This window comes from Mobula hypostoma, chromosome 3 (assembly GCF_963921235.1).
Source record: "Mobula hypostoma chromosome 3, sMobHyp1.1, whole genome shotgun sequence".
In the NCBI taxonomy this organism is placed as follows: Eukaryota; Metazoa; Chordata; class Chondrichthyes; order Myliobatiformes; family Myliobatidae; genus Mobula; species Mobula hypostoma.
The window spans coordinates 9,884,909-9,910,862 of record NC_086099.1 but is presented as its reverse complement, the minus strand read 5'-3'; the positions used below and the strand labels follow the sequence as shown (position 1 = coordinate 9,910,862).

Below are 25,954 nucleotides of genomic sequence, written 5' to 3'. Positions count from 1 at the left end.
TTCCTATGACGCTCAGTGTTGCATCTCGGTGGAATGAGTCTCTGGCTGAATGTACTCCTGTGCCCACCCAGTACATTATGTAGTGGATAGGAGACATTATCCAAGATGGCATGCAACTTGGACAGCTCAAAGTTCAATCCCGGTGCCTTCTGTAAGGAGTTGTATGTTCTCCCAGTGGGTTTCCAACAGGTGCTTCAGTTCCTCCTACATTCCAAAGATGTATCGGTTAGGAGGTTAATTGGTCATTGTAAATCCTGTGATTAGAATAGGTTTACATTGGGGGTTGCTGACAATGTGGCCTATAGGTCTGGAAGGGTCTCGTCTATTCTGCACTGTATCTCGAAATAAACGTGAGGTTCTGCATATCTTGGAAATCTTGAGCAACATGGATACATTGAACTGTGAATACCTTTCACCAGATTTTTCATTCTCCCATTTACCTTATTGCATCGTTGAACTTTATATTTGTCAAATTTATCAAAAGGATTGCATTGATGTATCGCTACTGCATTACCTTGCATGATGAAGAAGAAGAAGAAAAATAAAGTTCATTAATATATTCAAGAGATTCTGCAAATGCTGCAAATCCAGAGCCTCGCACACAAAATGCTGGAGAACTCAGCAGGTTAGGCAGCATTAACGGGAGGAGGAGTAAACAGTTAACATTTTGGGCTGTGACACTTCATCAGGACTGGAAAGGGAGGGAGAAGCCATAATAAGAAGGTGGGGGAGAGGAAGGAGTACAATCTGACAGGTGACGGGGAAAACCAGGTGTGGGGGGGGGGGAGGAAGGAACACAATCTGACAGGTGAGGGGAAGACCAGGTGTTGTGGGGGAGGAAGGAACACAATCTGACAGGTGACAGGGAAAACCAGGTGTGGGGGGGGAGGAAGGAACACAATCTGACAGGTGACAGGGAAAACCAGGTGTTGTGGGGGAGGAAGGAACACAATCTGACAGGTGACAGGGAAAACCAGGTGTGGGGGGGGGGAAGGAAGGAACACAATCTGACAGGTGACAGGAAAGACCAGGTGTGGGGGGTGGGGGCGGTGGGAAGGAACACAATCTGACAGGTGACAGGGAAGACCAGGTGTGTGGGGGAGAGGGAGGAACACAATCTGACAGGTGACAGGAAAGACCAGGTGTGGGGGGTGGGGGCGGTGGGAAGGAACACAATCTGACAGGTGACAGGGAAGACCAGGTGTGTGGGGGAGAGGGAGGAACACAATCTGACGGGTGACGGGGAAGACCTGGTGTAGAGGGGGGAGAGGGAATGTAATGAAGTAAGAAGCTGAGATGCAATAGATGGAAAAGGTAAAGGGCTGGAGAAGAAGGAATCTGATAGGGGAGGAAAATGTGTAATGAGAAGAAAGGAAGGAATAGGGGACACCAAAAGGAAGTGATGGGCAGGTGAGGAGAAGGGGTAAGAAGGGAGCCAGAATAGGCAATGGAAAAAGCGATAAGAGGGATTGGCGAAAAATTACCGGTATATAGAGAAATTGAGGTTCATACTGTCATGCTGGAGGCTACCCAGAAGAAATACGTGGCATTGCTCCTCCAACCTGAGAATGGCCTCATCGTGGCAGTAGAGGAGATCATGGACCGACATTAATTCCAAGTGATGCTGTACGTTCAATCATTTTAGTAGTCACGTATCTAAGTTACTGGAAGAAAATGACTTTTGTATTAAATATGAACAATAATTTCTATCATGTTTTTTGTTACCAAGGTATTGGTCCTGGCAACACAAATGAAGCATTATTGTCTGCAATAGCAAGTGCCTTACACACCAGTTCCGGACCCATTACAGGACAACCATCTACAGCAGTAGAGAAAAACCCAGCAGTCTGGCTTAACGTTTACCAGCCAATGTGTCGAGCATTTGTCGTCACTGATAAGGATATCAGGTGAGGAAACAAAAGAAACTTTAAGAATGGCCACTTCAGAATGGTATTTATACCAGATCAGGCTATAAGTATACCATGGTCACTTTATTAGGTATATCTCTATACGTGCTCATTAATGCAAATATCTAAGGCAGCAGCAACTCAATGCTTAAAAACACGCAGGCATGGTCAAGAGGTCCATTTGTCATTCAGATCAAACATTAGAACTGGAAAGAAATGCGATCTAAGTGACTTTGACTTTGGAATGATTACTGGTGCCAGACTGAGTGGTTTGGGTATCTCAGAAACTGCTGATCTTTTGGGATTTTCATGCACAACAGTCTCTAGTGTTCCCAGAGAATGGTGCAAAAAGGAAAAGACATCCAGTGAGTGGCAGTTCTGTGGGTGAAAACACCCTGTTTATGAGAGAGGTCAGGGGAGAATGACCAGACTGGTTCAAACTGACAGGAAGGCAACAGTGGTGTGTGGAAGAGTGTCTCTGAACGTACAACACATCAAACATTGAAGTTGATGGGCCACAGCAGAGCAAGACCATGACCATACAGAGATACACTCAGTGGCTAAGTGGCCACTGAGTAAAATTTAAGCCTTTTAGACTTAAAGTGAACAGTTACTTATGCTGTTTACTTGAAAATGTTATCTTTTGATGTTTCTCGGTGTGAAACAGGGATTATGGGATTATAGTTTATCAGGGCACCGTTGGCCATATGATATTTGGTCACATATACAAGTACTGCTGCTACAAGGAAGAAGCATTCACTTTCAAGGACTTTACAACTTACGTCCTCAGTATTATTTGTTTACTGATTTCTTTCTTTTTTTATTTTCACAGTTTGTCTCTAAAACCCTGCAACATTTTACTTTCCTCTAAAAAGTCTCTAAAACCTTGCAGGGTTTTATTTTCCTCTAAAACCCTGCAAGAAAAAAATGAATCTGAAGGTAGTATATGGTGACATATAGCTATAGTGACAATAAATTTATCTTGAACTTTGAATTTCGTAAATCTTAACAGTGTCAGGTGGATGAATGTAGTAGATTGTGAGAGAAGGATACCCACACAGTAATCTTAATTCTTCAGATTGTTTTGTATCTCGCAGGTAATATTTTGATTTTCTGGCTTTGAATTCCAGATGATAAAGTAGAATTTCAATGCTTTCAACTTTTACTCTTTTGACTGTATTATCTTGATTAATGCAAGGTGACCTTTCTATTAGTTCTAATATTACGGATGCTTCAGAGGAGTCAGTTAATGTGGTAAATATCTCCCGGTAAGCCGGGAGAGTCACAAACTTTGATAGAGACAGTGCTAACTTTAAATCTGTCATTTTCTTGGACTTTTATTTTCCAACATTAGAACATAATAATAATAAGTTAAACATTAATTTACCAGTAAAATATCAAGTTTCCCAAGGGGGACTAGTAATAAAAGTTATGCTGCTTTGCTACCGTCTCTTCAGTTTTTAAATACCTCATTCTTTGTGTATTTAAGGATCCTGCCCTTGCTTTGATCACCTGAATAAGTTTGGTATTATTTTTAGTAATTTAGTATGACTTCTGTACATTTCAGTTTGCTTCACATCCTGTCTCTCTCCACAAACTTCCCCCCACCATCGTCATCCTTTCTCAGCAAGTCACTGGTCACTCCGCCACGCACTGTTGTGAACTTTGGGGAATTCTTTGATGCTGAATTCACTTCATCCTGTTCCTGTCGGCACAATGTGCAGATCATGTATGAAGTTCCCTCTCATTTTTTACACAGCTGCATGGACCACCCATTGCTCTGAGGAGGAAAGTTTTACATCGCCTGAAGACTGCACGGCACTTTAATAAAACATTTTATAAAAGAAAATTCCATCTTCATGGCAACAAAGCCGATGTGTGCAGGGGCATTTCAGTTATTGCGTGGCCGCGCACTCACGCAGTTTAAAGGGAATAGTAATCATGTAGTAACTGTAGTAGCTGTTACTTTGTTCTGGGTTTCACATTCAAGCAAGTCACATGTTAGACCACAAGATCATAAGGTATAGGAGCAGAACTGGGCCATTTTGCTCATCGTGTCTGCTCTGCCATTTTTCGCATGGCTGATTTATTATCACTCTCAACCACATTCTTGTAACCTCTGACGCCCCTACTTACCAAGAACCTCTGCTTTAAATGTACCCAATGACTTGGCATCCACAGCCGTCTGTGATGATGAATTCCACAGATTCACCACCCTCTGGCTAAAGAAATTCCTGCTCATTTCTGTTCTAAAGGGACTGTTCCCTCTGGCTCTTCCTTGCTTGTACCCTGTGCTGTTGTGGCCTATGATGGGCCAAAAGGCCTGTTTCTGTACTGTAGTACCATATAACTGTGGGAAAATAGTTCAGGATGGACTAGATGGACTGAAGGGCCTGTGTCTGTGCTATAGCGCTGTATGACCTAAATTTGCTAACTTCTTGCAACAATCACTTATTTTCATTCATGCTATATTTGGAAGATTCTGTCCTGAAATCCGTTGCTTGAGTGTGCAAAGTGTTGCATGTTTCACTGTGTATGTCAGATTATTTCCACAGATGAAAAATATGCAATTGTCTTGCTGGCATTAAAACAAAGATCAAAGTGAGGGAGTACAAATATGCCAAGCAAGAGAGTCACACCGTGATGGCAGAAGTTACTGAAATGTTGAGTACAGTCCCTGGATAAGAATAATAACATATCTACTTGTTATTCAATTAGTTATCGTGATCTGTTAGTTCTCCCAAGCACTGAGTTCTGAGACATTGACTATGACCTGAGACATTCACGAGAATGATCCTGGGAGTGGAAGGGTTAATGTAAGAGGAACTATTGATGGCTCTGGGTCTGTACTTGCTGGGGTTTAGAAGAATGAGAGGGGGTGGATCTCATTGAAACATACCAAATATTGAGAGGTCTAGATAGAGTGGACATAGAGAAGATGTTTTCTATAGTGTGGCAGTCTAGCACCGGAGGGCACAGTGTCAGAATAGAGGGATGTCCCTTTAGAAAAGAGATGAGGAATATGTTTTTAGCCCCAGAGTGTTGTGAATCTGTGGAACTGATTGCTGGAGATGGCGGTGGAGGCTGAGTCATTGGGTATATTTAATGTGGAGATTGATAGTTTCTTGATTAGTAAGGGTGTCAAAGGTTTTGGGGAAAAGGCAGGTGAATGGATTTAAGAGGAAAAATAAATCAGCCATAATGGAATGACAGAGCAGACTCAATGGGTCAGATGGCCTAATTCTGCTCCTATGTTTTAAGGTCTTATAGAATAGGTAAAGACATTGGTGCATTACACTAACCGGTGTGCTACAGTGCCACATTAAGACTGTCTGGGAAAGTAGTTTCTCATGATCTCCATCTTAAACCTACACTCCCATATAGGGATGTATTAAATGTGCTGCCAAAAGCCTGTCTAAAAAATTGGGAATTAAGGCAGTTCAAGGGAAATCTGGGAAGGAATTTCCAAGCATTTAATTTATGGTTCTTTCAGAAGTCAGGAAAGAAGCATAAAACGTTTTGCTTCATGATCTTATTAAGTGTTAATAGAACAAAGAAAATCTAAAATGGATAGTAACAGGACCAGAGGCCAGTGAGCGAAGAAAAAAGATGGTGCTGAATATAGGGCAGCGCTTTACATACCCATAGAAAAGAAAAATTCCATTCAAATTTGCAGGTAAGAGTCAACCAGTCAGAATGCCCTTATTCAAATAACGCAGCACCAGAGGCTCCAGAGTTTTTGAGGATCTCATAAATGTTTTGCAACCACTAGGGGACACACTGAACAGCTGCATATACACACTGTGACCACTAGGGGACACACTGAACAGCTGCATATACACACTGTGACCACTAGGGGACACACTGAACAGCTGCATATACACACTGTGACCACTAGGGGACACACTGAACAGCTGCATATACACACTGTGACCACTAGGGGACACACTGAACAGCTGCATATACACACTGTGACCACTAGGGGACACACTGAACAGCTGCATATACACACTGTGACCACTAGGGGACACACTGAACAGCTGCATGTACACACTGTGACCACTAGGGGACACACTGAACAGCTGCATATACACACTGTGACCACTAGGGGACACACTGAACAGCTGCATATACACACTGTGACCACTAGGAAACGTACTCTGTCACATCTGCTTGTATTTTAAATAGTTCTTGTATATAATTACAAACAAGAGTCCCGCTGTAAGGTTTCAACCTGGAATGTCGACTGTACTCTTTTCCTAGACGCTGCCTGGCCTGCTGAGTTCCTCCAGCATTCTGTGCGTGTTGCTTATACGCAATTAATTGTTACATTGCAGAGAAGTTAGCATACAGTCGGATCCAACAGCTGTGGTTGACAGAGACTGTCCTACCAGTGGTGGAGGAATTAAAATGAAGAGATAAGTAGTAAACTAAACCAGTCATCTAAGTTGTGGGACTGGAAGAAATTAGACAGGGGAAGAAGAGGACCGAGGTGTCATAGAGCACTGCAGCACAAAACCAGATCCTCTAGTCTGTGCCGAACTACAGTATCGTGCATATATATAGCTAGAGTGCCTAACACTTTTGCAGTTCTGTAGTAATTTTATGTATTGCACTGTACTGCTGCTGCAAGAGAAAATTAATGACTTACGTGAGGGATGATAAACCTGTTTCTGATATGGGTCTCTATTGTGGACTAAGTGTAGGAAGGGGCCGGGTGAGAGGAAACATGGTTGGGAAAACTGGAAGGGAGGGGGAAGCAGCAGAGAGACATTTTATAATGATAAATAAACCAGTAGTTTGGAATTAAGTGACCTTGCCTGGTGTCTCAAGGCAGGGTCTGTCTGCATCTGCACCACCCCTTGCCCCTGGCACTCCTCTGCCACCTGTCCTTCACACCTCCTGAGGCACTCCACCCTCGCCATTGCTTATATCCTTTGTTCCCACCAGATTTACAAACTTACTCTTTGTCCACGTTAACAAATACAGTACTGTGCAAAACCCTTAAGCACTCGAGTTATATGTATGTGCCAAAGACATTTACATAGTATTGTAATATTCTGCCTAATCCAATCAATCTGCAGCTGGACCATGTCCTTCCATACAATGGTACAGAGGGCAGGTTTTCATATTTCTGGATCAATGGGATCTCTTCTGTGGAAGGTATGACCTGTGTAAACAGACGGGTTAGACCTGAACTTGAGAGGAACCAGTATATTAATTGGCAGGTTTGCTTGAGCTTTCGGGGAGGATTTAAACTCTCCAGGCTGGGACCTGAAGTGAGAGAGCTGAAGATGGGGTATTCAAGAAGATGCAGTGTGTAGTAAGAATGAAGAAAGACAGGCAGATGATAGGAAAAAATTGCAGTGAGTGGGATGAGTTAAACTGTGAGAGCCAAAATCGAGAAGGATAATCAATGCAGAACAGAAGGTGTTGTATTTAAATACATGCAGTATAAGGTTGATGATCTTGTAGCGCTATTAGAGATTGGCACTGTTGTAACTATATGTTATAATTAAGTGGTTTTTGTTAGTTTTTAAGTCGGTTTGTCATGTGTTTTTCGTGATATCATTCTGGAAAAACGTTTTATCATTTCTTAATGCATGCATTACTAAATGACAATGAAAGGGGACTGTGTGTCCTCATAATTATAAAACGTTGTGGAGATCACTGTGAATGCCCACAAGAAAACGAATCTCAGAGTTGTATATAGTAACATATATGTACGTTGATAATGAATGTTCTTTGAACTTACAACTTTGAAGAAGATCATAGTTGGGAGCTTAACATCCAGCGATACACCTTGTATCGAATGGACAGGTAGGAAGGCAGAGGAGGTGAGGTGGCTCAGTTGGGAAAAAATCAAATCAAATCCTCAGAAAGCATGTCATAGGATTGGAAGGTATATAATCCTTGTGGGTAGAGTTAAGAAACTGTAAGAATAAAAAGACCCTGATGGGAGTTACGTTCTTGCCTTCAAATAGTAGCCAGGATGTTGGATACAAATTACAATGGAAGATAGAAAAGACATGACAAAAGAGCAGTGTTATGATAGTCATGGAGGATTTCAATATGCAGGTATATTCGGAAAATTAGGTGGTTGGTGCTGGATCCCAAGAGAGTGAATTTGAAAAATGCTTCCAAGGTGGCTTTTTAGAGTCGCTTGTGGTCAAGCCCACTAGAGGAAAAGCAGTTCTGGATTGGGTGTTGTGTAATGAACCAGATTTGATTAGTGAGCTTAATGATAGTAAAAGCTTGGGCAACAGTGATCATAATATAAAATTCATCCTGCAGTTAGAGGATGAGATGCTAAAATCAGATGTATTAGTATTACAGTGGTGTTCAGAGGCATGAGAGAGTTGATGGCCATAGTGAATTGGAAAGGATCACTAGCAAGGGTGACGGCAGAATAGCAGTGGCTGAGTTTCTGGGAGCAGTTCTGAAGTTATAGTAAAAATACACTCCAGAAATGAAGAAGTATTCTAAAGGGAGAATGGGGCTGACAAGTGAAGTCAACGGTAGCATAAAAGCAAAAGAGATGACATAAAATATAATAAAAATTAGTGGGGAGTTAGAGAATTGGGAAACCTTTAAAAGCCAACAGAAGGAAACTAAAAAAGTCATAAAGAGAGAAAGGATGAAATATAAAGATAAGCTAGCCAATGATATAAAAGAAGATACAAAAATTTTTTTTTCAGGTACGTAAAGAGTAAAAGATGAGAGTGGATATCAGACTGCTGGAAAATTACACTGGAGAGGTAGTAATGGGGACAAAGAAATGGCGGATGAACTTAAGTATTTTGCATTAGTATTCACTATGGAAGACACAAGAAGTATGTCAGAAACTTGAGAGTGTCAAAGGGCAGAAATGAGTATTGTTCTTATTACCAAGGAGAAGGTGCTTGGGAACCTGAAATGTTGGAAGATAGATAGGTCACCTTTACCAGATGGACCAGGCCCCAGGGTTCTGAAAGAGTTTCATTAGCTGAAGAGATTGTAAATAATTCAGATGACACAATTGATGGTTTCATTGCCAAGTTTGCGGATGATACGAAGATATGTGGAGGGGCAGGTAGTTTGCAGAAGGACATAGATTGGGAGAATGGGCAGATAAGTGGCAGAAGGAATACAGTGTTGGGACATGCATGGTGATGCACTTTGGTAAAAAGAATAAAGGTGTAGACTATTTTATAAATAGGTAGAAAATTCAAAAATTGGAGGGGCAAAGGGACTTGGGAGTCCTCGTGCAGGATTCCCTAAAGGTTAACTTGCAGGTTAAGTCAGTGGTAAGGAAGGCAAATGCAATGTTAGCATTCATTTTCAGAGGATTAGAATAGAAGAGCAAGGACGTGATGCTGAAGCTTTATAAGGCACTGGTCAGACTGCACTTGGAGTATTGTGAGTGGTTTTGTGCTCCTTATCCAAGAAAAGATGTGCTGGCATTGGAGAGGGTTCACAAGAATAATCCAAGGAATGAAAGGGTTAACATATGAGGAGTGTTTGATGGCTCTGGGCCTGTACTGACTGGGGTTTAGAAGAATGAGGGGAAGGGGTCTCATTGAAACCTGTCCATTTAGAACAGAGATGAGTAGAAATTTCTTTAATCAAAGTATGATGAATCTGAAATTTGTCACCACAGGCGGCAATGCAGACCAATTTGTTGGGTGTGTTTAAAGTGGAGTTTGGTAGGTTCTTGATTAGTAAAGGTGTCAAAGTTACGGAGGGAAGGCAGGAGAATGGAGTTGAGAGGGATTAATAAATCATCTGTGATGGAATGGTGGTGCAGAATTGATAGGCCGAATGGCCTAATTCTGGTCATATGACTTAGGGTCTTGTGATCTCCCATCCACGTGCCTCTCCAAACCTCTATTAAATGTTAGAATTGAACCTGCATCCACCATTTCTGCTGGCAGCTGGTTTCACACTCTCACCACCCTCTTGAGTGAAGAAATTCCTCCTCATGTTTCCCTTAAACTTTTCACATTACATTCTTAACGCATGACCTCTAGTTCTAGACTCATTCAACCTCAATGGAAAAAGCCTGCTTGCATTTATCCTATCTATACCTCACATAGTCTCAGGCACGTTATACAGCTAAGGTGCCTCGGACTTTTGCATAGTACCGTACTTGTCAACGTGGACCAGAAAGCAAGTCTGTAAATCTGACAGGAGCAAAGGGCATTGGGAATGGTGGGTTGGTGGGCGAGTGAAGATGAAATTAAATGTTGGTGGTGATAGCTGAGACCAGCTAGGGGGTTGGTAGGTGGGTGGGTTTTGCAGGCTCCTGAATTCCTGCACTACTTTAAAAATTGTTAAAGTCAAATTACTTTCTTATCGAAGTACATACCTGTCACCATATACAACTTTGAGATTTATTTTCTTGAAGGCATTTACAGAAAAATAAAGAAATACAATAGAATTTGTGAAATAGTATGCAGAAAGACTGACAACCAATGTGCAACCAATAGTGTAGATACAGTGGCCACTTTATTAGGTACACCATTACACCTTGTTAATGCAAATATCTAATCAGCCAATCACATGGCAGCAACTCAATACATAAAAACATGTAGACATGGTCAAGAGGATCAGTTGTTGTTCAAACCAAACATCAGAATGAGGAAAAAATGTGATCTAAGTGACTTTGACCATGGAATGATTGTTGGTGCCAGACAGGCTGTTTTGAGTATCTCAGAAACTGCTGATCTCCTGGGATTTTCACGCACAACAGTCACTAGAGTTTACAGAAAATGGTGCAAAAAGCAAAAAACATCTGGTGAGTGGCAGTTCGGCGGGTGAAAAATGATGAGAGAGGTTAGAGGAGAATATCCAGTCTGGTTCAAGCTGACAGAAAGGCGACAGTAACTCTAAATCACGACACATTACAACTGTGGCGTGCAGAAGAGCATCTCTGAATGCACAACATTTTGAACTTTGAAGTGGAAAGGCTATAGCAGCAGAAGACCACAAACATACACTTTGTGGCCACTTCATTAGCTACCTCCTGTGCCTAATTAAGTGGCCACAAGATGTACATCAAAAAGAGCACGACCCATGATAACTGTCTCCAGACACTTTCTTCTCAGAAAATAGCTATACTATATTATAGTATACTATTTTCCTTTTCACTCTGAAGCTAATTTCTTACCCATAATTCTATAGTTCCAGGGTTTCAAGCAAACATGTTTGTAAATGTTGATATGGTTCCTATTCACTCTGCCAGTCCATGTTTTATATAGGTTTATGATTTTTATTTTTGCTTCATTGTGAGCCTTTCTTACTTTGAGTGCCTGTGATGGTCTGGGCTGTGTCCACCACTTTCTGTAGCCTTTTTTGTTCTTGGCCATTGTTGTTTCCATACCAGGATGTGATGCAACCAGTTAAGATTCTCTCCACTGTGCATCTGTGGAAAATTGACTAGGTTTTAGGTGACTTGCTAAAAATTGTAACTGCTGCTTCCACTGACTTATTTTCCCCAAAGCAATTCATTTCATGCTTGATGTTTCAGCTCGTCTGTCTTCCCATTTACTGTTGGAATCCTAATGTCTCTTCATTTCCCACCTTTATAAATATTCACGTCAATAGTTCCCGCCCGCCGGTTGAGATTCTAAGTTGGTATCTGAAGGGATCTGGCAAGTGTGCATTGGGACAGGCTGTTTTCTGGCAAAAGTACGTGGGAGGCTTTCAGAAGTGAAATTTTGAAACTACAAAGCTTGTATGTGCCAGTCAGAATGAAAGGTAAAGATAACAACTGTAGGGAATTTTTGTTTTCAAGAGATATTGAAGCCCTGTTTAAGAAAAAAAAATGGAGGTACATTGCATGAATTGGCAGGTAGGAACAAATGGGGTGGTTATGGAGTATAGGATATGCATAGAACACTTATGAAGGAAATCAGGAGGGTTAAAAGGAGGCATAAGGTTGCCCTAGCATTCAAGATGAAGGAGAATCCTAAAGGATTCTACAGGTAGGTTAAGAGCAAAAGGATTGCAAGGGACAAAAGTGTTCCTCTGGAAGATCAGAATGGTGATCCATGTGTGGAGCCAGAAGAGATGGTGGTGATCTTAATTTTTTTTTTGCATCTATATTTACTCAGAAGATGGATATGGAGAAGCGAAGCAAAGTGGCGTTAACTTCATGGGCACATGCAGATGACAGAGGTGTTTCTGAGATGTTTGCTGTCCTGAGGCAAATCAGGGTAGATAAATCACCAGAGCCTGACAGGATGTTTCCCTGGACCCTGTGGAAGGCAAGTGCAAAAACTGGGGCCTTAACAGAGATATTTAGATCATCATTAGCAACAGGTGAGGTACCAAAGGATTGGAGAATAGCCAGTGTTATTCCGCTGTTCAAGAAAGGCTCTAAAAATAAACCAGAAAATTATAGGTCGGTTAGCCTGACATCAGTAGTGGGCAAGTTATTGGAAGGTATTCTAATGACCAGATACTTAGAAATATTTGGATAGACGTGGACTGATTGATAGTCAGCATGGCTTCATGCATGGTAGGCAATATCTAACTATTCTTATAGAGTTTTTTGAGGAAGTGGATGAAGGCAAGGCAGTGGATATTGTCTACATGGACTTCAGTAAGGCATTTGACAAAGTCCCACATGGGAGGTTGGTCAAGAAGGTTCAGTTGCTCAGCGTTCGAGATGGGGCAGTAAATTGAATTAGACTTTGGCTTTGAGGACGAAGCCAGAGAGAGTAGTAGATGGTTGCCTCTCTGTCTGGAGGCCTGTGTCTAGTGGAGTGCCAGGGATCAGTGCTGGATCTGTTGTTGTTCGTCATCTATAGTAATGATCTGGATTATAATGTGGTTAACTAGATCAGTAAATTTGTGGATGACACCAAGATTGGGGGTATAATGGACAATGAGGAAGGCTATCATGGCTTGCAACAGGTTGTAGACCAGCTGGAAAAATAAACTAAAAAATGTTTGATGGAATATAATGCAAGCAAGTGTGAGGCTTTGTACTTTGGTAGGGCAAACCAGGGTAGGTCTTTGACAGTGAACGGTAGGGCATTGAGGAGTGTGATGGAACAAGGGGATCTGGGAATACAGTTCCATAATTCATTGTAAGTGGTGTCACAGTAGATAAGGTCAGAAAGAAAGATTTTGCTACACTAGCCTTCATAAATCAAAGTACAGGTTAACCTTCACTAATCTGACTACCTGTTATCTGGCACCTTCGATAATCCGGCACTGATCGTTCTGTAATTCGGCATTTTCACTAATCTGGCACTCCTCAGGTCCCAATGGTGCCGGATTAGTGAAGGTGGACCTGTATTGAGTACAGGAGATGGTACGTTATGTTGAAGTTGTACAAGGCATTGTTGAGGTTTAATTTGGAGGATTGTGTGCAGGCTTGGTCATCTACCTACAGGACAGATGTTAATAAGGTTGAAAAGAGTACAGTGAAAATATACAAGGATGTTGCTGGGTCTGGAGGACCTGAGTTATAAGGAAACTTATAACCTAGCACTTTATTCCTTGGATCTTTGAGAGGATGTTTGATAGAGGTATACGAATTTATGAGAGGTAAATGCAAGCAGGTTTTTTCCACTGAGGTTGGGTAGGACTACAACCAGAGATTATGGGTTAAGGGTGAAAGGTGAAAAAGTTACACGGAACATGAGGAAAAACTTCTTCACTTAGAGGGTCCTGAGAGTGTGGAATGAGCTGCCAGCACAAGTGGTGCATGCAAGTTTGATTTCAATGTTTAAGAGAAGCTTGGATAGGTATGTTGATGGTAGGGGTATGGACCTCTGTGGTCCAGGTGCAGGTCAATGGGAGTAGGTGATTTAAATGGTTTGACATGGGCTAGATGGGCTGAAGGGTCACTTTCTGTGCTGTGCTTTTATCACTGACTCCATGCCCTTTCCCATTCAGAATCTTTGTACATGTTGATATGGTTCCTATTCACTCTGCCAGTCTGTTTCTGTGTCATTTGTGTCATGGTGAGCCTGTTTTACTTTGAATGAATGTTGATTGCTCAAGTGGGAGAATGCTAAGAATTCCTGCATTGTTACAGTGGTGTAAAGCCACAAATTTTATTGATAATTATCAACAAAAGGTCTCAGAAGTAAATCAATGATTAATTTTCTAGGATCACGGATCAACGTTATTCGCCATGTACTTTTACAATTATTACAAAAGTGCTGCGGTGTGCTGGTGCAGCATGCAACATATGCCATGGTAGTGTAGTGGTCAGTGTGATGCTATTCCACCTTGGGGCTTCGCAGTTCAGTTCCGGTGCTGTCTATAAGGATGTTCTCCCGTGACCCCATGAGTTTTCTCCAGATGTTCTGGTTTCCTCCCATGGTCTACTCAATCTCAGCTGATTTATTTTTCGTTTAAGGTTCAACTTTATTGGTATATACATCTGTATTAGAAATTTGCTGTGCTGTGTTGGTCAGAGTGTGACATGCAGCAAAAAGCAACAACATTTAATAATAACAAAGAACTATATAAAAAAATAAAGTTATAAAATATAGATATGGAATATAATATTCATAAATACTAACATGTATTTACAATGTAAATAGCATTTTAAAAGGTGGTTTAAAGTGTTTACAGTGCAGTGGAGTGACTGAGTAACTAGAATGGTTGATCAGATTAACTGCCTGAGGGGAAAACCTTTTAAAATGGCTTGAAGGCTTTGAGTTAATAGTTTCCAAAAGGGAGCTTTTGAAACAAGCAGTTTGCTTTAATTTTTAGTTTAGGCTGACCAATAATGAGCTACCTCCTTGCAGCATAAACTTTCCTTTGACAAACCCTCCTCAAAGCGCATAAAGAATGTGGGAATTCAGTTGCCTTTTCCACTGGGACATGTTTCTTTCATAAGGAATGTGCTACCCATTTATTTTCAAAGCTTAATCCAATACAACTCTGTCCACCTGAGAACTATTTGTGGAAAAAGTAGAATAAATGTGAAAAGAAATGATCACACTTCAATTTTTGACCACAGCGGATTCACAAACTAGTTTTTTTAAATCATGACACATATCAACTCTTGTCAGATTGCAAGGTTTTATACTGCATGTTTTTGTATGATGGTAGCCATCTGAATAATGCAAGCAAACTGATGTATAAATGTTTCAAATTTGTGAAAAATCATGCTGCTTTTCTCCTTGCATGTTAAATATTATTACAATTTCAAAGATAGGGAGCAAAATTTTGATTTTCTCCCAGTGACCGCCAGGGTCGTGCTGAAGGGTCTTGGCCCAAAACGTGGACTGTGCTCTTTTCCATAGGTGCTGCCTGGCCTGCTGAGTTCCTCCAGCATTTTGTGTGCATTGCTTGGATTTCCAGCATCCGCAGATTTTCTCCTGTTTGTGATTCTCTTTTTCCATTCCTTGTTCTGGCTTCTCCACTCTTCTCTTCTCCCTACCTCCCTCTGGTGCCTCTCTTCCTTCCTTTTCTCTAATTGTCTACTTTCCATAACTGTTTGTTGTTTCTCTTCGTGCCTTGTGGCGCATTGGATGGCAACCTTGTTGTTCCTTTTATAGACAATAGGTGCAGGAGTAGGCCATTCGGCCCTTCGAGCCAGCACCACCATTCACTGTGATCATGGCTGATCATCCACAATCAGTACCCCGTTCCTGCCTTCTCCCCATATCCCTTGACTCCACTATCAGTAAGAGCTCTATCTAACGCTTTCTTGAAAGCATCTAGAGAATTGGCCTCCACTGCCTTCTGAGGCAGAGCATTCCACAGATTCACAGCTTTCTGGATGAAAAAGTTTTTCCACAGCGCCGTTCTAAATGGCTTACCCCTTATTCTCAAATTGTGGCCTCTGGTTCTGGGCTCTCCTGATATCGGGAACATGTTTCCTGCCTCTAGCATGTCCAATCCCTTAATAATCTTATATGTTTCAATCAGATCCCCTCTCATCCTTCTAAATTCCAGTGTTTTTAGCATTTGTCTGTTTTACGAGGCCGAGTTGATAGCTCAACACTTAACCACGTACCGATAGAAAGCATGCAAGGAGCTGGTTGGATTTAAACCTGGAACCACTCGCCTCGAAGTCCGATGTGGATGCCACTGCACCACTGGTCAGCTAATGCTGCTCTCCTGTCCTATCTGATTCTTCTTTCCTCAGCCCTTCACCTTTTCAACATATCACCTCCCAGTTTCTCATTTCATCCCACCTTCCCTTCCACCTTGTCTCACCTATCGCCCGCCAGCTTGTACTCCCCCCCACCCCCCACCGACCCATATTTTCTTATTCTTCCGTCTTCCCCCTTCCTCTCCAGTCCTGATGAAGGGTCTTGGCCTGAAATATCGACTGTTTATTTCCCTCCATAGGTGCTGCCTGAGTTGCTGAATTCCTCCAGCATTTTGTGTATGTGTGTTGCTATTTTCTGCTTTCTTTCTGTTTGCTTTCAGATTCATTAAAATTCATAGCAATAGACTAAGTCAGCAATTGCTAAAAATAACTCACTTGGTTGGAAGTGCATTGGTACTATTTCAAATGTTTTGTCCTGAAAATGGTTTATTAATAGTTCTTTTATGGATTACTATGAATACTCTTCAATTTTCTAACTGGTTGGCTGAAAGGAATTTTGAAAAGCAAAGGGAAAAAGGGCCTGTGGTTAGCAAAAACTCAGTGGCATTACCCACAATTCCCTGTGTCCACTGGTTGGCCTGTGAGGCCAGGCTGTTTCTGTGCTGTATGTCTCAAAGCCAAGAGAGCTAGTATTTAACATTTTAATACCCAAATCCAATAGTAATATCATCCCATGTTCTTGTCTATCTCAATGCTTTCTGCTATTTGTTCCCACATTCCTCATTCTGTCCTTCTGGCCATATTCACCCGAACCACTTCTCACACTCCTTTACGCATAACACCATAAGCAGAATTTGGCCATTCAGCCCATCGAGTCTGTTCCATCATTCACCCATGACTGATGCGTTACCCTTCTCAACCCTACTCTCCTGGCTTCTCCCCATACCTTTGACGCCTTTACTCCATTGCCCTTCGGGGCGCCATGGTACCGTAGTGCTTAGCGTGACTCTACTACAGCTGAGAATGTTCTGGAGTTCAGAGTTCAATCTGATGTCACTTTGTGTTCAACTTCTGTATGTCCTCCCCGTGGAAGGCGTGGTTTTTCTCTGGATTCCTCCCGCAGTTCAGAGATGTACCGGGTAGGTTTATAGGTTGTTGTAAATCGTCCTGTGATTAAGTTAGGATTAATCGGGTTTGTCAGGGGTTGCTAGGGCAACGTGACATGAAGGGGTGGAAGGGAATACTCCACGCTGTATTAATAAATAAAATAACTAACCAAGGACTTCTCAACCTCCACTTCAAGTATACCCATTGACTCAGCCTCCATAGTCGTCTGTGGCAATGAATTCCACAGATTCACCATCCTCTGGCTAAGGAAATTCCTCCTCACCTCCATTCTAAATGGATGTTCCTTGTATTCTGAGGCTGTGCCATCTGGTCCTAGGCTCCCCCACCACAGGAACCATCTTCCCCATATCCACTCTATCTAGGTCTTACAATATTTGATAGGTTTCAGTAAGATCACTCCTCGATCTTCATTAAATACAGGCCCAGAGCCATCAAACATTCCTCATATGTTAACCCTTTCATTTCTGCGCAAGGGCACTTGGTGAGGGACGGTACAGGTGGAGTCATGATCAGGTCCTGAAGACCATCGCTGAAGCCGTCAGCGCAGGAGTTGAGTGGGTGAAGCGGTCCCGACCCTCCAAGCAGACCATTGCCTTTGTCAGAGCTGGGGAGCAGCCAATACCTGCCAAAAGAACATCTGTGGGCATTCTGACCTCTGCAAGGGACTGGCAGCTGTTGGTGGACCTCGAAGGGCAGCTGAAGTTCCCCAACCATATCGCAGCCACCACCCTGCGACCAGACATTGTCCTAGTGTCTGAGTCGACTAAGCAAGTGGTGCTGCTGGAGCTGACAGTCCCATGGGAAGATAGCTTGGAAGAGGCCTTTGAAAGGAAGCTGTCCAAGTACACAGGACTGGTCAGAAACTGTCAGCAGGCTGGATGGAGAGCGAGGTGTCTCCCAGTGGAGGTTGGTTGTAGGGGATTCATAGCCTGTTCTTTAGTTAGGGCCTTCAGCATTTTGGGCATTGAGGGAGAGAGGAAGAGGAGAGCCATCCGCAGTACCACCGATGCGGCAGAGAGGGCCTCAAGATGGCTGTGGCTCAAAAGAGGGGAGCCATGGAGTCATAAGTAGCTAGCCATCTGGACACAAGCTGGGGTCTGATCAGCCCTGGCTGGGTCACCTGGAGGAGGTTGTATGATGTTGAAAGACCTGAAACACCCGATGATTCCAGGAACATCACTGAAGATGTGTCCAGAAGCATCAATAGATGTATGTACACAGTAAACCCCATGTGGATACTTCCCAATGCCAGCATATCCTTCCTTAGATAAGCGGCCCAAGAAAGTGGCCTTATATTTCCTCTTTGAAAGGGTAAGTAGGGACAAATGGACTTTTTCTGGTTAGTAGTCAAGAAATAGAAGACATAGATATAAAATTTCTCAAGTTATATTGCATAGAAATGGGCCATTTGGCCTTACTCGCCAGCACTAACTGTTGCTCAGTGAGATCATTCCATCAGCCCTCATTTGGCCCATAGCCTTCTAAACTTCTCCTATCTGTGTACTTAACATAGATGGTTTATAATGTTGCTAATGTGCCCACCTGAATCACTACTTCTGGCAGCTCATTCCAAACTCACATCACCTTCTATGTGAAGAAGCTGCCCCTGATGTCCCTTTTAAATCTGATCTTAAGTCTATGTACTCTTGTTTTTAGCACCCCCCCCGTGCTTTCACCCGTCTATGCTCCTTGTAACTCTGTAAACCTTTATCAGACATCCTCAATCTCTTATTTCCAGGGAATAATGTCTTAATCTACGCAGCCACTTCTTGCAAATCAGGCCACAAGTCCAGACAACATCCTGGAAAATCCTTTCTGTACTCTTTCCGGTGTAATAGTCTTTTTTGCAACAGGGTGACACAATACCCTTGAGTACAGGTTCACCAGCATCTTGTATAATTGCAATATAATTTCCCACCTCCTGTATTGAATGCCCTGTTAGATAAAGGCTAGTGACCCTAATATAATTTCCCACCTCTTGTATTGAATGCCCTGTTAGATAAAGGCTAGTGACCCTAATATAATTTCCCACCTCTTGTATTGAATGCCCTGTTAGATAAAGGCTAGTGACCCGAATATAATTTCCCACCTCTTGTATTGAATGCCCTGTTAGATAAAGGCTAGTGACCCTAATGCTGCCTTCACCACCCTGTCTACCTGTAATGCTGCTTTTTCACTCTGACGTCCCTCTGTTCATTCACTGCATAAGACCTACACATAAGATCGCAAAATGCAAAACCTTGCATTTGTTTGGATTGAAAACCATTTGCCAGTCCTCAGCCCACATACCCATCTGATCAAGGTCCCCCTTTAATTTTTCATAACCTTCTACACTGTCTACAACACTGCCTATTGTACTATCATCCACAAACTTAATAACCATGCCTTGTACAAATGTTTGTATGTGCACATCCAAATCATTTGTATAAATTACAAACTACAAAGTTCCCAGTATTGACTCCTGTGACACACCACGAGACACATTGTCTCCCATCCAAAAAAAACCTTCGACCATCACCTTCTACTTCTGAGTGAAAGAAAAATGTAGGAGTAAGGGGTTAGATTTATCTTGGAGTAAGTTAGAAAGCTGGAATAACATTGTGGTCCCAAGGACCTGTACTGTACTGAAAAGTTCTAAATTGAGCCAGTTATGAATCCAATCTGCCATGTAAGCCCTGCCCCGCCCTGCCCCATGTGATCTGCTTTCTAGACTAGCATGCCATGAGGGGCCTTGACAATATCCAGTACCCTGCTGTCACCTTCACTCAGTTGCCTTCTTGAAGGATGCGGAGAGATTTGTGAGGTATAGCTTTCCACACAAAACCGTGCTGATTGTCCTGAACCAGACTCTGTCAGTTAGAATCCCCTTGAGCAACTTAACCACCACCAATGTTAGACTCGCTAGCCTGTAGCTTCTTAGCTTGTTCTGCTCTGCTTTTCAAACAATATTACCACATTTAACAAGTCCTCTTGAGCCCTACCTGTGGCCACAGCTGAAGCAAAAGTCTCTGCAAGGTCCTCCACAATTTCTTCTTTAGCTTCCCTCAAGGTCCATAAATACACCAGGTCAAGCCCTAGGGATCTGCACACCTTACCCGTGGAATAACTACAATGTAGAATTCAAGACCTAAAACTATAAAGGATGAAAACTCAGTTGAGACTTTTAAATGCCAGCTTCAAGCCTATTTATTTAATTTTGTGTTTAACTAACATCTTTTTGTCTTTTGTTTTCTTGTTTAGTTTTATATTTTATTTTGTTTTCATGTTTGCACTTTTTTCTATAAGACCATAAGACATAATGGCAGAATCGGGCGATTTGGCTCTTCAAGTCTGTTCAGCCATTCCATCATGTCTGATTTATAAACCCCTTCAACCCCATTCTCCTGCTCTCTCCCTGACTAATTAAGAACCTTTCACTTTCAGCCTTAAATGCACTCAATGACCTGGCCTCCACAACTGCCTGTGGTAACAAATTCCACAGATTCACCATCTTCTGGCCAAAGAAATTCCTCCTCATCTCCATTGTAAATGGACGTTCCTCTATTCTGAGGCTGTGCCCTCTGGTCCTATAATCTATCCCATTCTAAAGGGCTTTGAACTACATGGTCTGTATGAAAAGAGCTCTATAAATAAGTTATTATCATCATCTACCCTTATATACTTCAAGGCATCCAGTACCTCCTTCCTACTAATTTGTATGTGGTCCAAGACAACACCATTTATTTCCTTAACTTCCATCATTCTCTCCACAGCAAATATGGAAGAGAAATATATATTAACATGCTCCTCTATTTACTTTGTTCCACACAGACGTCCATGCTTTAAGGGTTCTATTCTTTCTCTATTCACCCATTTAATTTGCCTATAGAATCTCTCAGCAATTTGCTTTACCTTGCAGATCCTTCTCCCATCCTCTTTTTTTTTGCCCTAGAGAGGAAATTAAAGTTCTTTTTTCGTAAACAGTGCTAACTTAAATGCAGTTGAGTGCCATGGGAGCACAGAAAACAAAACATGCCTGGAAAAGGACTGAACTGCAGTGAAGAGAGGACAAGTTGTCTTTTAGACATTTCTTTCAAAGAAACAGTACCTGCTTAACTTCTGACTAGGACTTTCAAATAAATAAGCAGTATATGTCAAGAACATGAGATGAAGAGTCCTTGCAAGATGCAGCACAGAGCATTATAGGAAGTCATTCCTGCCTGTGGCCATCAAACTTTACAACTCCTCCCTTGGAGAGTCAGACACCCTGAGCCAATAGGCTGGTCCTGGACTTATTTCATAATTTACTGGCATAATTTACATATTACTATTTATCTTTTTATGGTTCTATTAACTATTTATTATTTACGGTGCAACTGTAACAAAAACCAGTTTCCCCCAAGATCAATAAAGTATGACTATGACTAAGGTGAGTCCATAGGTTGTGCGAACAGTTCAGTGATGGGATGAGTGAAGTTATCCTCTCCGGTTCAAGAGCCTGATGGTTGAGGGGTAATAACTGTTCCTGAACTGGTGGTGTGGGTCCTGAGGCTCCTGTACCTCCTTCCTGATGGCAGCAGCGAGAAGAGAGCATGGAGTGAGTGGTGGGGGTCTCTGATGATGTTTGCTGCTTTCCTGAGACCATGCTTTGTGTGCTTGACATTTATTTTAGATAACAGGCATATGGATCTGGGCAAAAGGTTGGATATACTCAGTAGTATATTAATTAATAATAATTAGACAGTTGTAATTAGAGTGAGAATATTAAAAAAATGATTAAAATGTTCATATGTTGTTCCTGGCAGCAGCAGAACTGTTAGGGTATATTACACATTTAACTGTGGAATTGTGAGTAGGTACATGTCCGTTTGTAGTATAAATGGGAAATGTATAGGCATTGAATCAATAAATGTTAGCATAGAGGGTAACTCAATGTTATTACAGCTTAGGGTGTCAGATTTCAATTCTAGCACCATCTGTAAGGAGTTCGTATGTTCTCCCAGTGACGGCGTGCGTTTCCTCCATGTGCTTCAGATTTCTCCCACATTTCAAATGACGTAGGTTAATTGGTCATTGTAAATTGTCCTGCGAGTAGGCTGGGGTTAAATCGGTGGGCTGCTGGGTGATGCGGCTAGTTGGGCTGGAAGGGCTTGTTCTGTGCCGTATCCCTAAATGAAATAAATAAACCAGACTTATTACCACAGGGCATCTGTTATGCCAGCAGGTGGCACTTGCATGATAGGTTTGGTGAAATTTGGAAGGCAGCAGTATTCAAAATTTTGACTGATGTGATCAGGGTTCTTAAGGGAAATTTTATCTTTTTTTTCTGTAAACATTATACAATTATGCATCCATCTGTATTTGCAATCTACAATACTTGAAATAGAAAGCATGGTCAAACACTAATTCAGGCATTTGTATCCCCTCTGTACCGAACCCATAATTCTGCTATTTTTTGTGTGGCCTATTTTGCAGTCACACAATCAAAGCTTTCCAGAATTCAGAACCAGAATAGATCTAAGGATCTGAGCTTTCTCTGTTTAAATGTTACCTAATTTAAAAGACATTGTCAGGAAAATGGCAAATCATGTTTTTTTTTGAGAATACCATCAATAATATTAGATTGGTTTATATTCCAAATGATCATACGATCTACACTTCTGAGCGCCTCAGTAAAGCAGCCAGCATAATTAAAGACCCCATCCACCCCATTGGCACAAAATACAAAAGCCTGAAAATATGTACCACTATGGCAGCTTCTATCCATTGTTATCAGACACATAGTTGGACCTCATGTATGAGAAGATGATTTCTTAACCTCACAATCTATCTTGTTGTGATCTTGTGTGTGTGTATATATTTTATATATATATATATATATATATATATAGTTTATGTTGTTTACCTGCAGTACACTTTCTCTGTAGCCTTTACACTTCACGCCGTAGTTTAGATCATAAAACCATAAGACATAGAATTATAGATCAGCCATTTAACTTATCAAATCTGCTCCATCATTCAGTCGTGGTTGATTTACTTTCCCTCTCAACCTCATTCTCCTGCCTACTCCCTGTAACCTTTGATGCCTTTACTAATCAAGAACCTATCAACCGCCACTTTAAATATACTCACCGTCTTGGCCATCACAGCAATCAGTGGCATTGAATTCCACAGATTCACCAACCTCTGGTTAGAGAGATACAGGGCCGATCATCAATCTCTTGAACTTCCAGTAATGAAACCCCCCCTCACCATTCCCCATCCCCTTTTCCCTTGCTCACCTTATCTCCTTGCCTCCCCATCACCTCCTGCTAGTGTTCCTCCTCACTCTTCTTTCTTCCATGGCCTTCTGTCCTCTCCTATCTGACTCCCCCTTCTCCAGCCCTGTAGAGCTGTGATGTCCCTCAAGGTTCTGGCTCAGTTTTAGTTGTTTTTTAGGTTCATAGGGATGGTTTTGGAGACAGAGAGAGGGGGGGGGGAGTTAAGAGTCAGTACTTAAGGTTTGGAGGGTTTCATAAGGTTGTCATAGCCGGGAGTGGTGGTGGGGATAAGCTTCCACCACCTATTAAATACTTCCGATGGTGTGTATCTCAAATAGTCTCTGCCCACCAAGTCTAGCTTGGTAGAAACGTTTCTACTGATAGGAAAAGGGGCAAAGGCAGCTTACTAGCACTTTAAAGCCAGTCTCTTCAGGCAGATGGAGCTCGTCAACCATGGTTGGCTCATCTAGTAGAAGAAACTCTGATCTTAATCCTCTGTGCCTTATCGTACTGTCATTTATAGTTTCTATATATTGCAATGTGCTGCTCCAAAATGCAAAATTCAGACATATTCTTGTGATATTAAACCTGATTCTGAATCTGAAAGTCAAATTGATTTACTTTTGTCGTATTTGACCTTGTGCTTAAGGGTATTAGATGCAAGGATTTCTGCTTAAGATCATTTAACAGTATCTTGAATCTGAAATTAGCATTTGCACTCATTAATTTAATCACAAGTCTATGTTACTGTACATGTTCTGTAAAGTCCAGTGTCTGGTTGAGCCATCATGTATAGAAGACGGAAACACTACAGAACAGTGCAGGCCTTTTTAACCTATTCAAGATCAATCCCATCCTTCCCTCCCATGTAGCCTTCCATTTTTCTCATGCATGTCTATCTCAGAGTTTCTTAAATGTCCCTAATGTAACTCTCAACCACCACCGCAGCAGCAAATTCTATGCATTCACTGTTCGCTGTGTTTTTAAAAAAAAAACTTACCTGCTACTTATCCCTACACCTCTAATCACCTTAAAATTATACTCCTTGGTATTACCCTTTCCACCCTGGCTATCCACTCAATCTGTGTCTCTTGTCTCCTCACTTATAGGAGTATGACCATAAAATATTAGCCTGCAAAATCACTGCACTGAATTCTGTGGGTTTTATTGCATTTTATATTTTAAAAAACACTAATATAGACATTGAGGGTAAATCTGCAATACTCCAATCTTCCCTTCAATCCAGCAAATGTTTAGTTGTCCAATTCCCAAACCGAACCCAGATTTTGAGATTGTCCATAAGGTGACTGATTCAGGAATTGCAGAGGTTGTGAACAAGGAATTTTGTAGATGAAGACCCTTACTGTTTGTTAAGAATGTAGAACAAATATAGAATATTACAGTACAGGCCCTTTGACCCTAGGTGTTGTGCCAACCTTTCAACCTGCTCTATGATCAATCTAACCCTTTCCTTCCACATAATCCACCATTTTTCATTCAAGTTATCTCTAAAGCATGTAATTTTTTTTCTCAACACCACAGGAAACAAGAAGAACGGGTACAGCAAGTGCGGAAAAGGCTCGAAGAGGCTCTAATGGCGGACGAGTTGGCACGAGCAGAAGAAGTCACAGAAGAAGGACGTGTCGGACACGAGCAACATGATGCACAAATGTGAGATATTAGTTGTAACAAAGGATTGTTGGGTTGTGATATTTTTAATCCAAGGTTCTTTCAGAAATCTGGAAAGAGACACAAAACTTCATGTTTATTTTATTAAGGGCTACTAGAGCAAATATGGGTGGCGGGGTGAAAATGTGTCTACCAAAGGAAGTGTAAGGCACTCTTTCCCTCTGCTAGCCTCTAGGTTACCTTTGGACAAGGTGTGAAACTCACTGACTCTCACAGCTACCTAGACTATACCTCCTCCCACCCTGTTACTTGTAAAAATGCCATCCCCTTATCACAATTCCACCATCTCTGCTGCATCTGCTCTCAGGATGAGTTTTCATTCCAGAACTAAGGAGATATCCTCCTCCTTCAAAAATAGGGCCTTCCCTTCCTCCACCATCAATGCTGCCCTCAACCGTGTCACTTCCATTTCACACATGTCTGCCCTCACCCCATCCTCCCATCACCTCAGCAGGGATAGGACACCTCTTGTCCTCAGCCCCTCCAACCTCCACGTCCAGCATAATCCTCCATAACATCAGCATCTCTAATGGAATCCCACTACAAAGCACATCTTCACCCCCACCCCCCCACCCCGGATTTCTGCAGGGATAACTCCCTACACAACTCCCTTGCCCATTGTCCCTCCCCACTGATCTCCCTCCTGGCACTTTTCCTTGCAGACGAAACAAGTGCTACACCTCCTCCCTCACTACCATTCAGGGCCTGAAACAGTCCTTCCAGGTAAGGCGCCACTTCACCTGTGAGTCTTTTGGGGCCATATACTGTAGCCGGTGCTCTCAGTGTATATCGGTGAGATCCAACATAGATTGGGAGACTGATTTCTCGAGTACCTAGCTCTGTCTGCCAGAAAAAGCGGGACCTCCCAGTGGCCTCATTTTAATTCCACTTCCTATGCCCACTCCGACATGTCATCCGTGGCCTCTTCTACTGTCACGATGAGGCCACTCTCAGGTTGGAGGAGCAACAACTATATTCCATCT

At 42.0% G+C, this 25,954-nt stretch overlaps 1 protein-coding gene across 1 annotated transcript in view; it reads left to right on the top strand.

Moving 5' to 3' along the window:
* Nucleotides 1-25,954, top strand: part of LOC134343849 (methyl-CpG-binding domain protein 3-like) — a 138,899-nt gene that overhangs the window by 95,304 nt on the left and 17,641 nt on the right. Inside the window, exons 5-6 of the mRNA XM_063042628.1 lie at nt 1,730-1,907; nt 24,825-24,953. Of these exons, the coding sequence (XP_062898698.1) occupies nt 1,730-1,907; nt 24,825-24,953 (307 nt within the window). The remainder of the gene's footprint in view (nt 1-1,729; nt 1,908-24,824; nt 24,954-25,954) is intronic.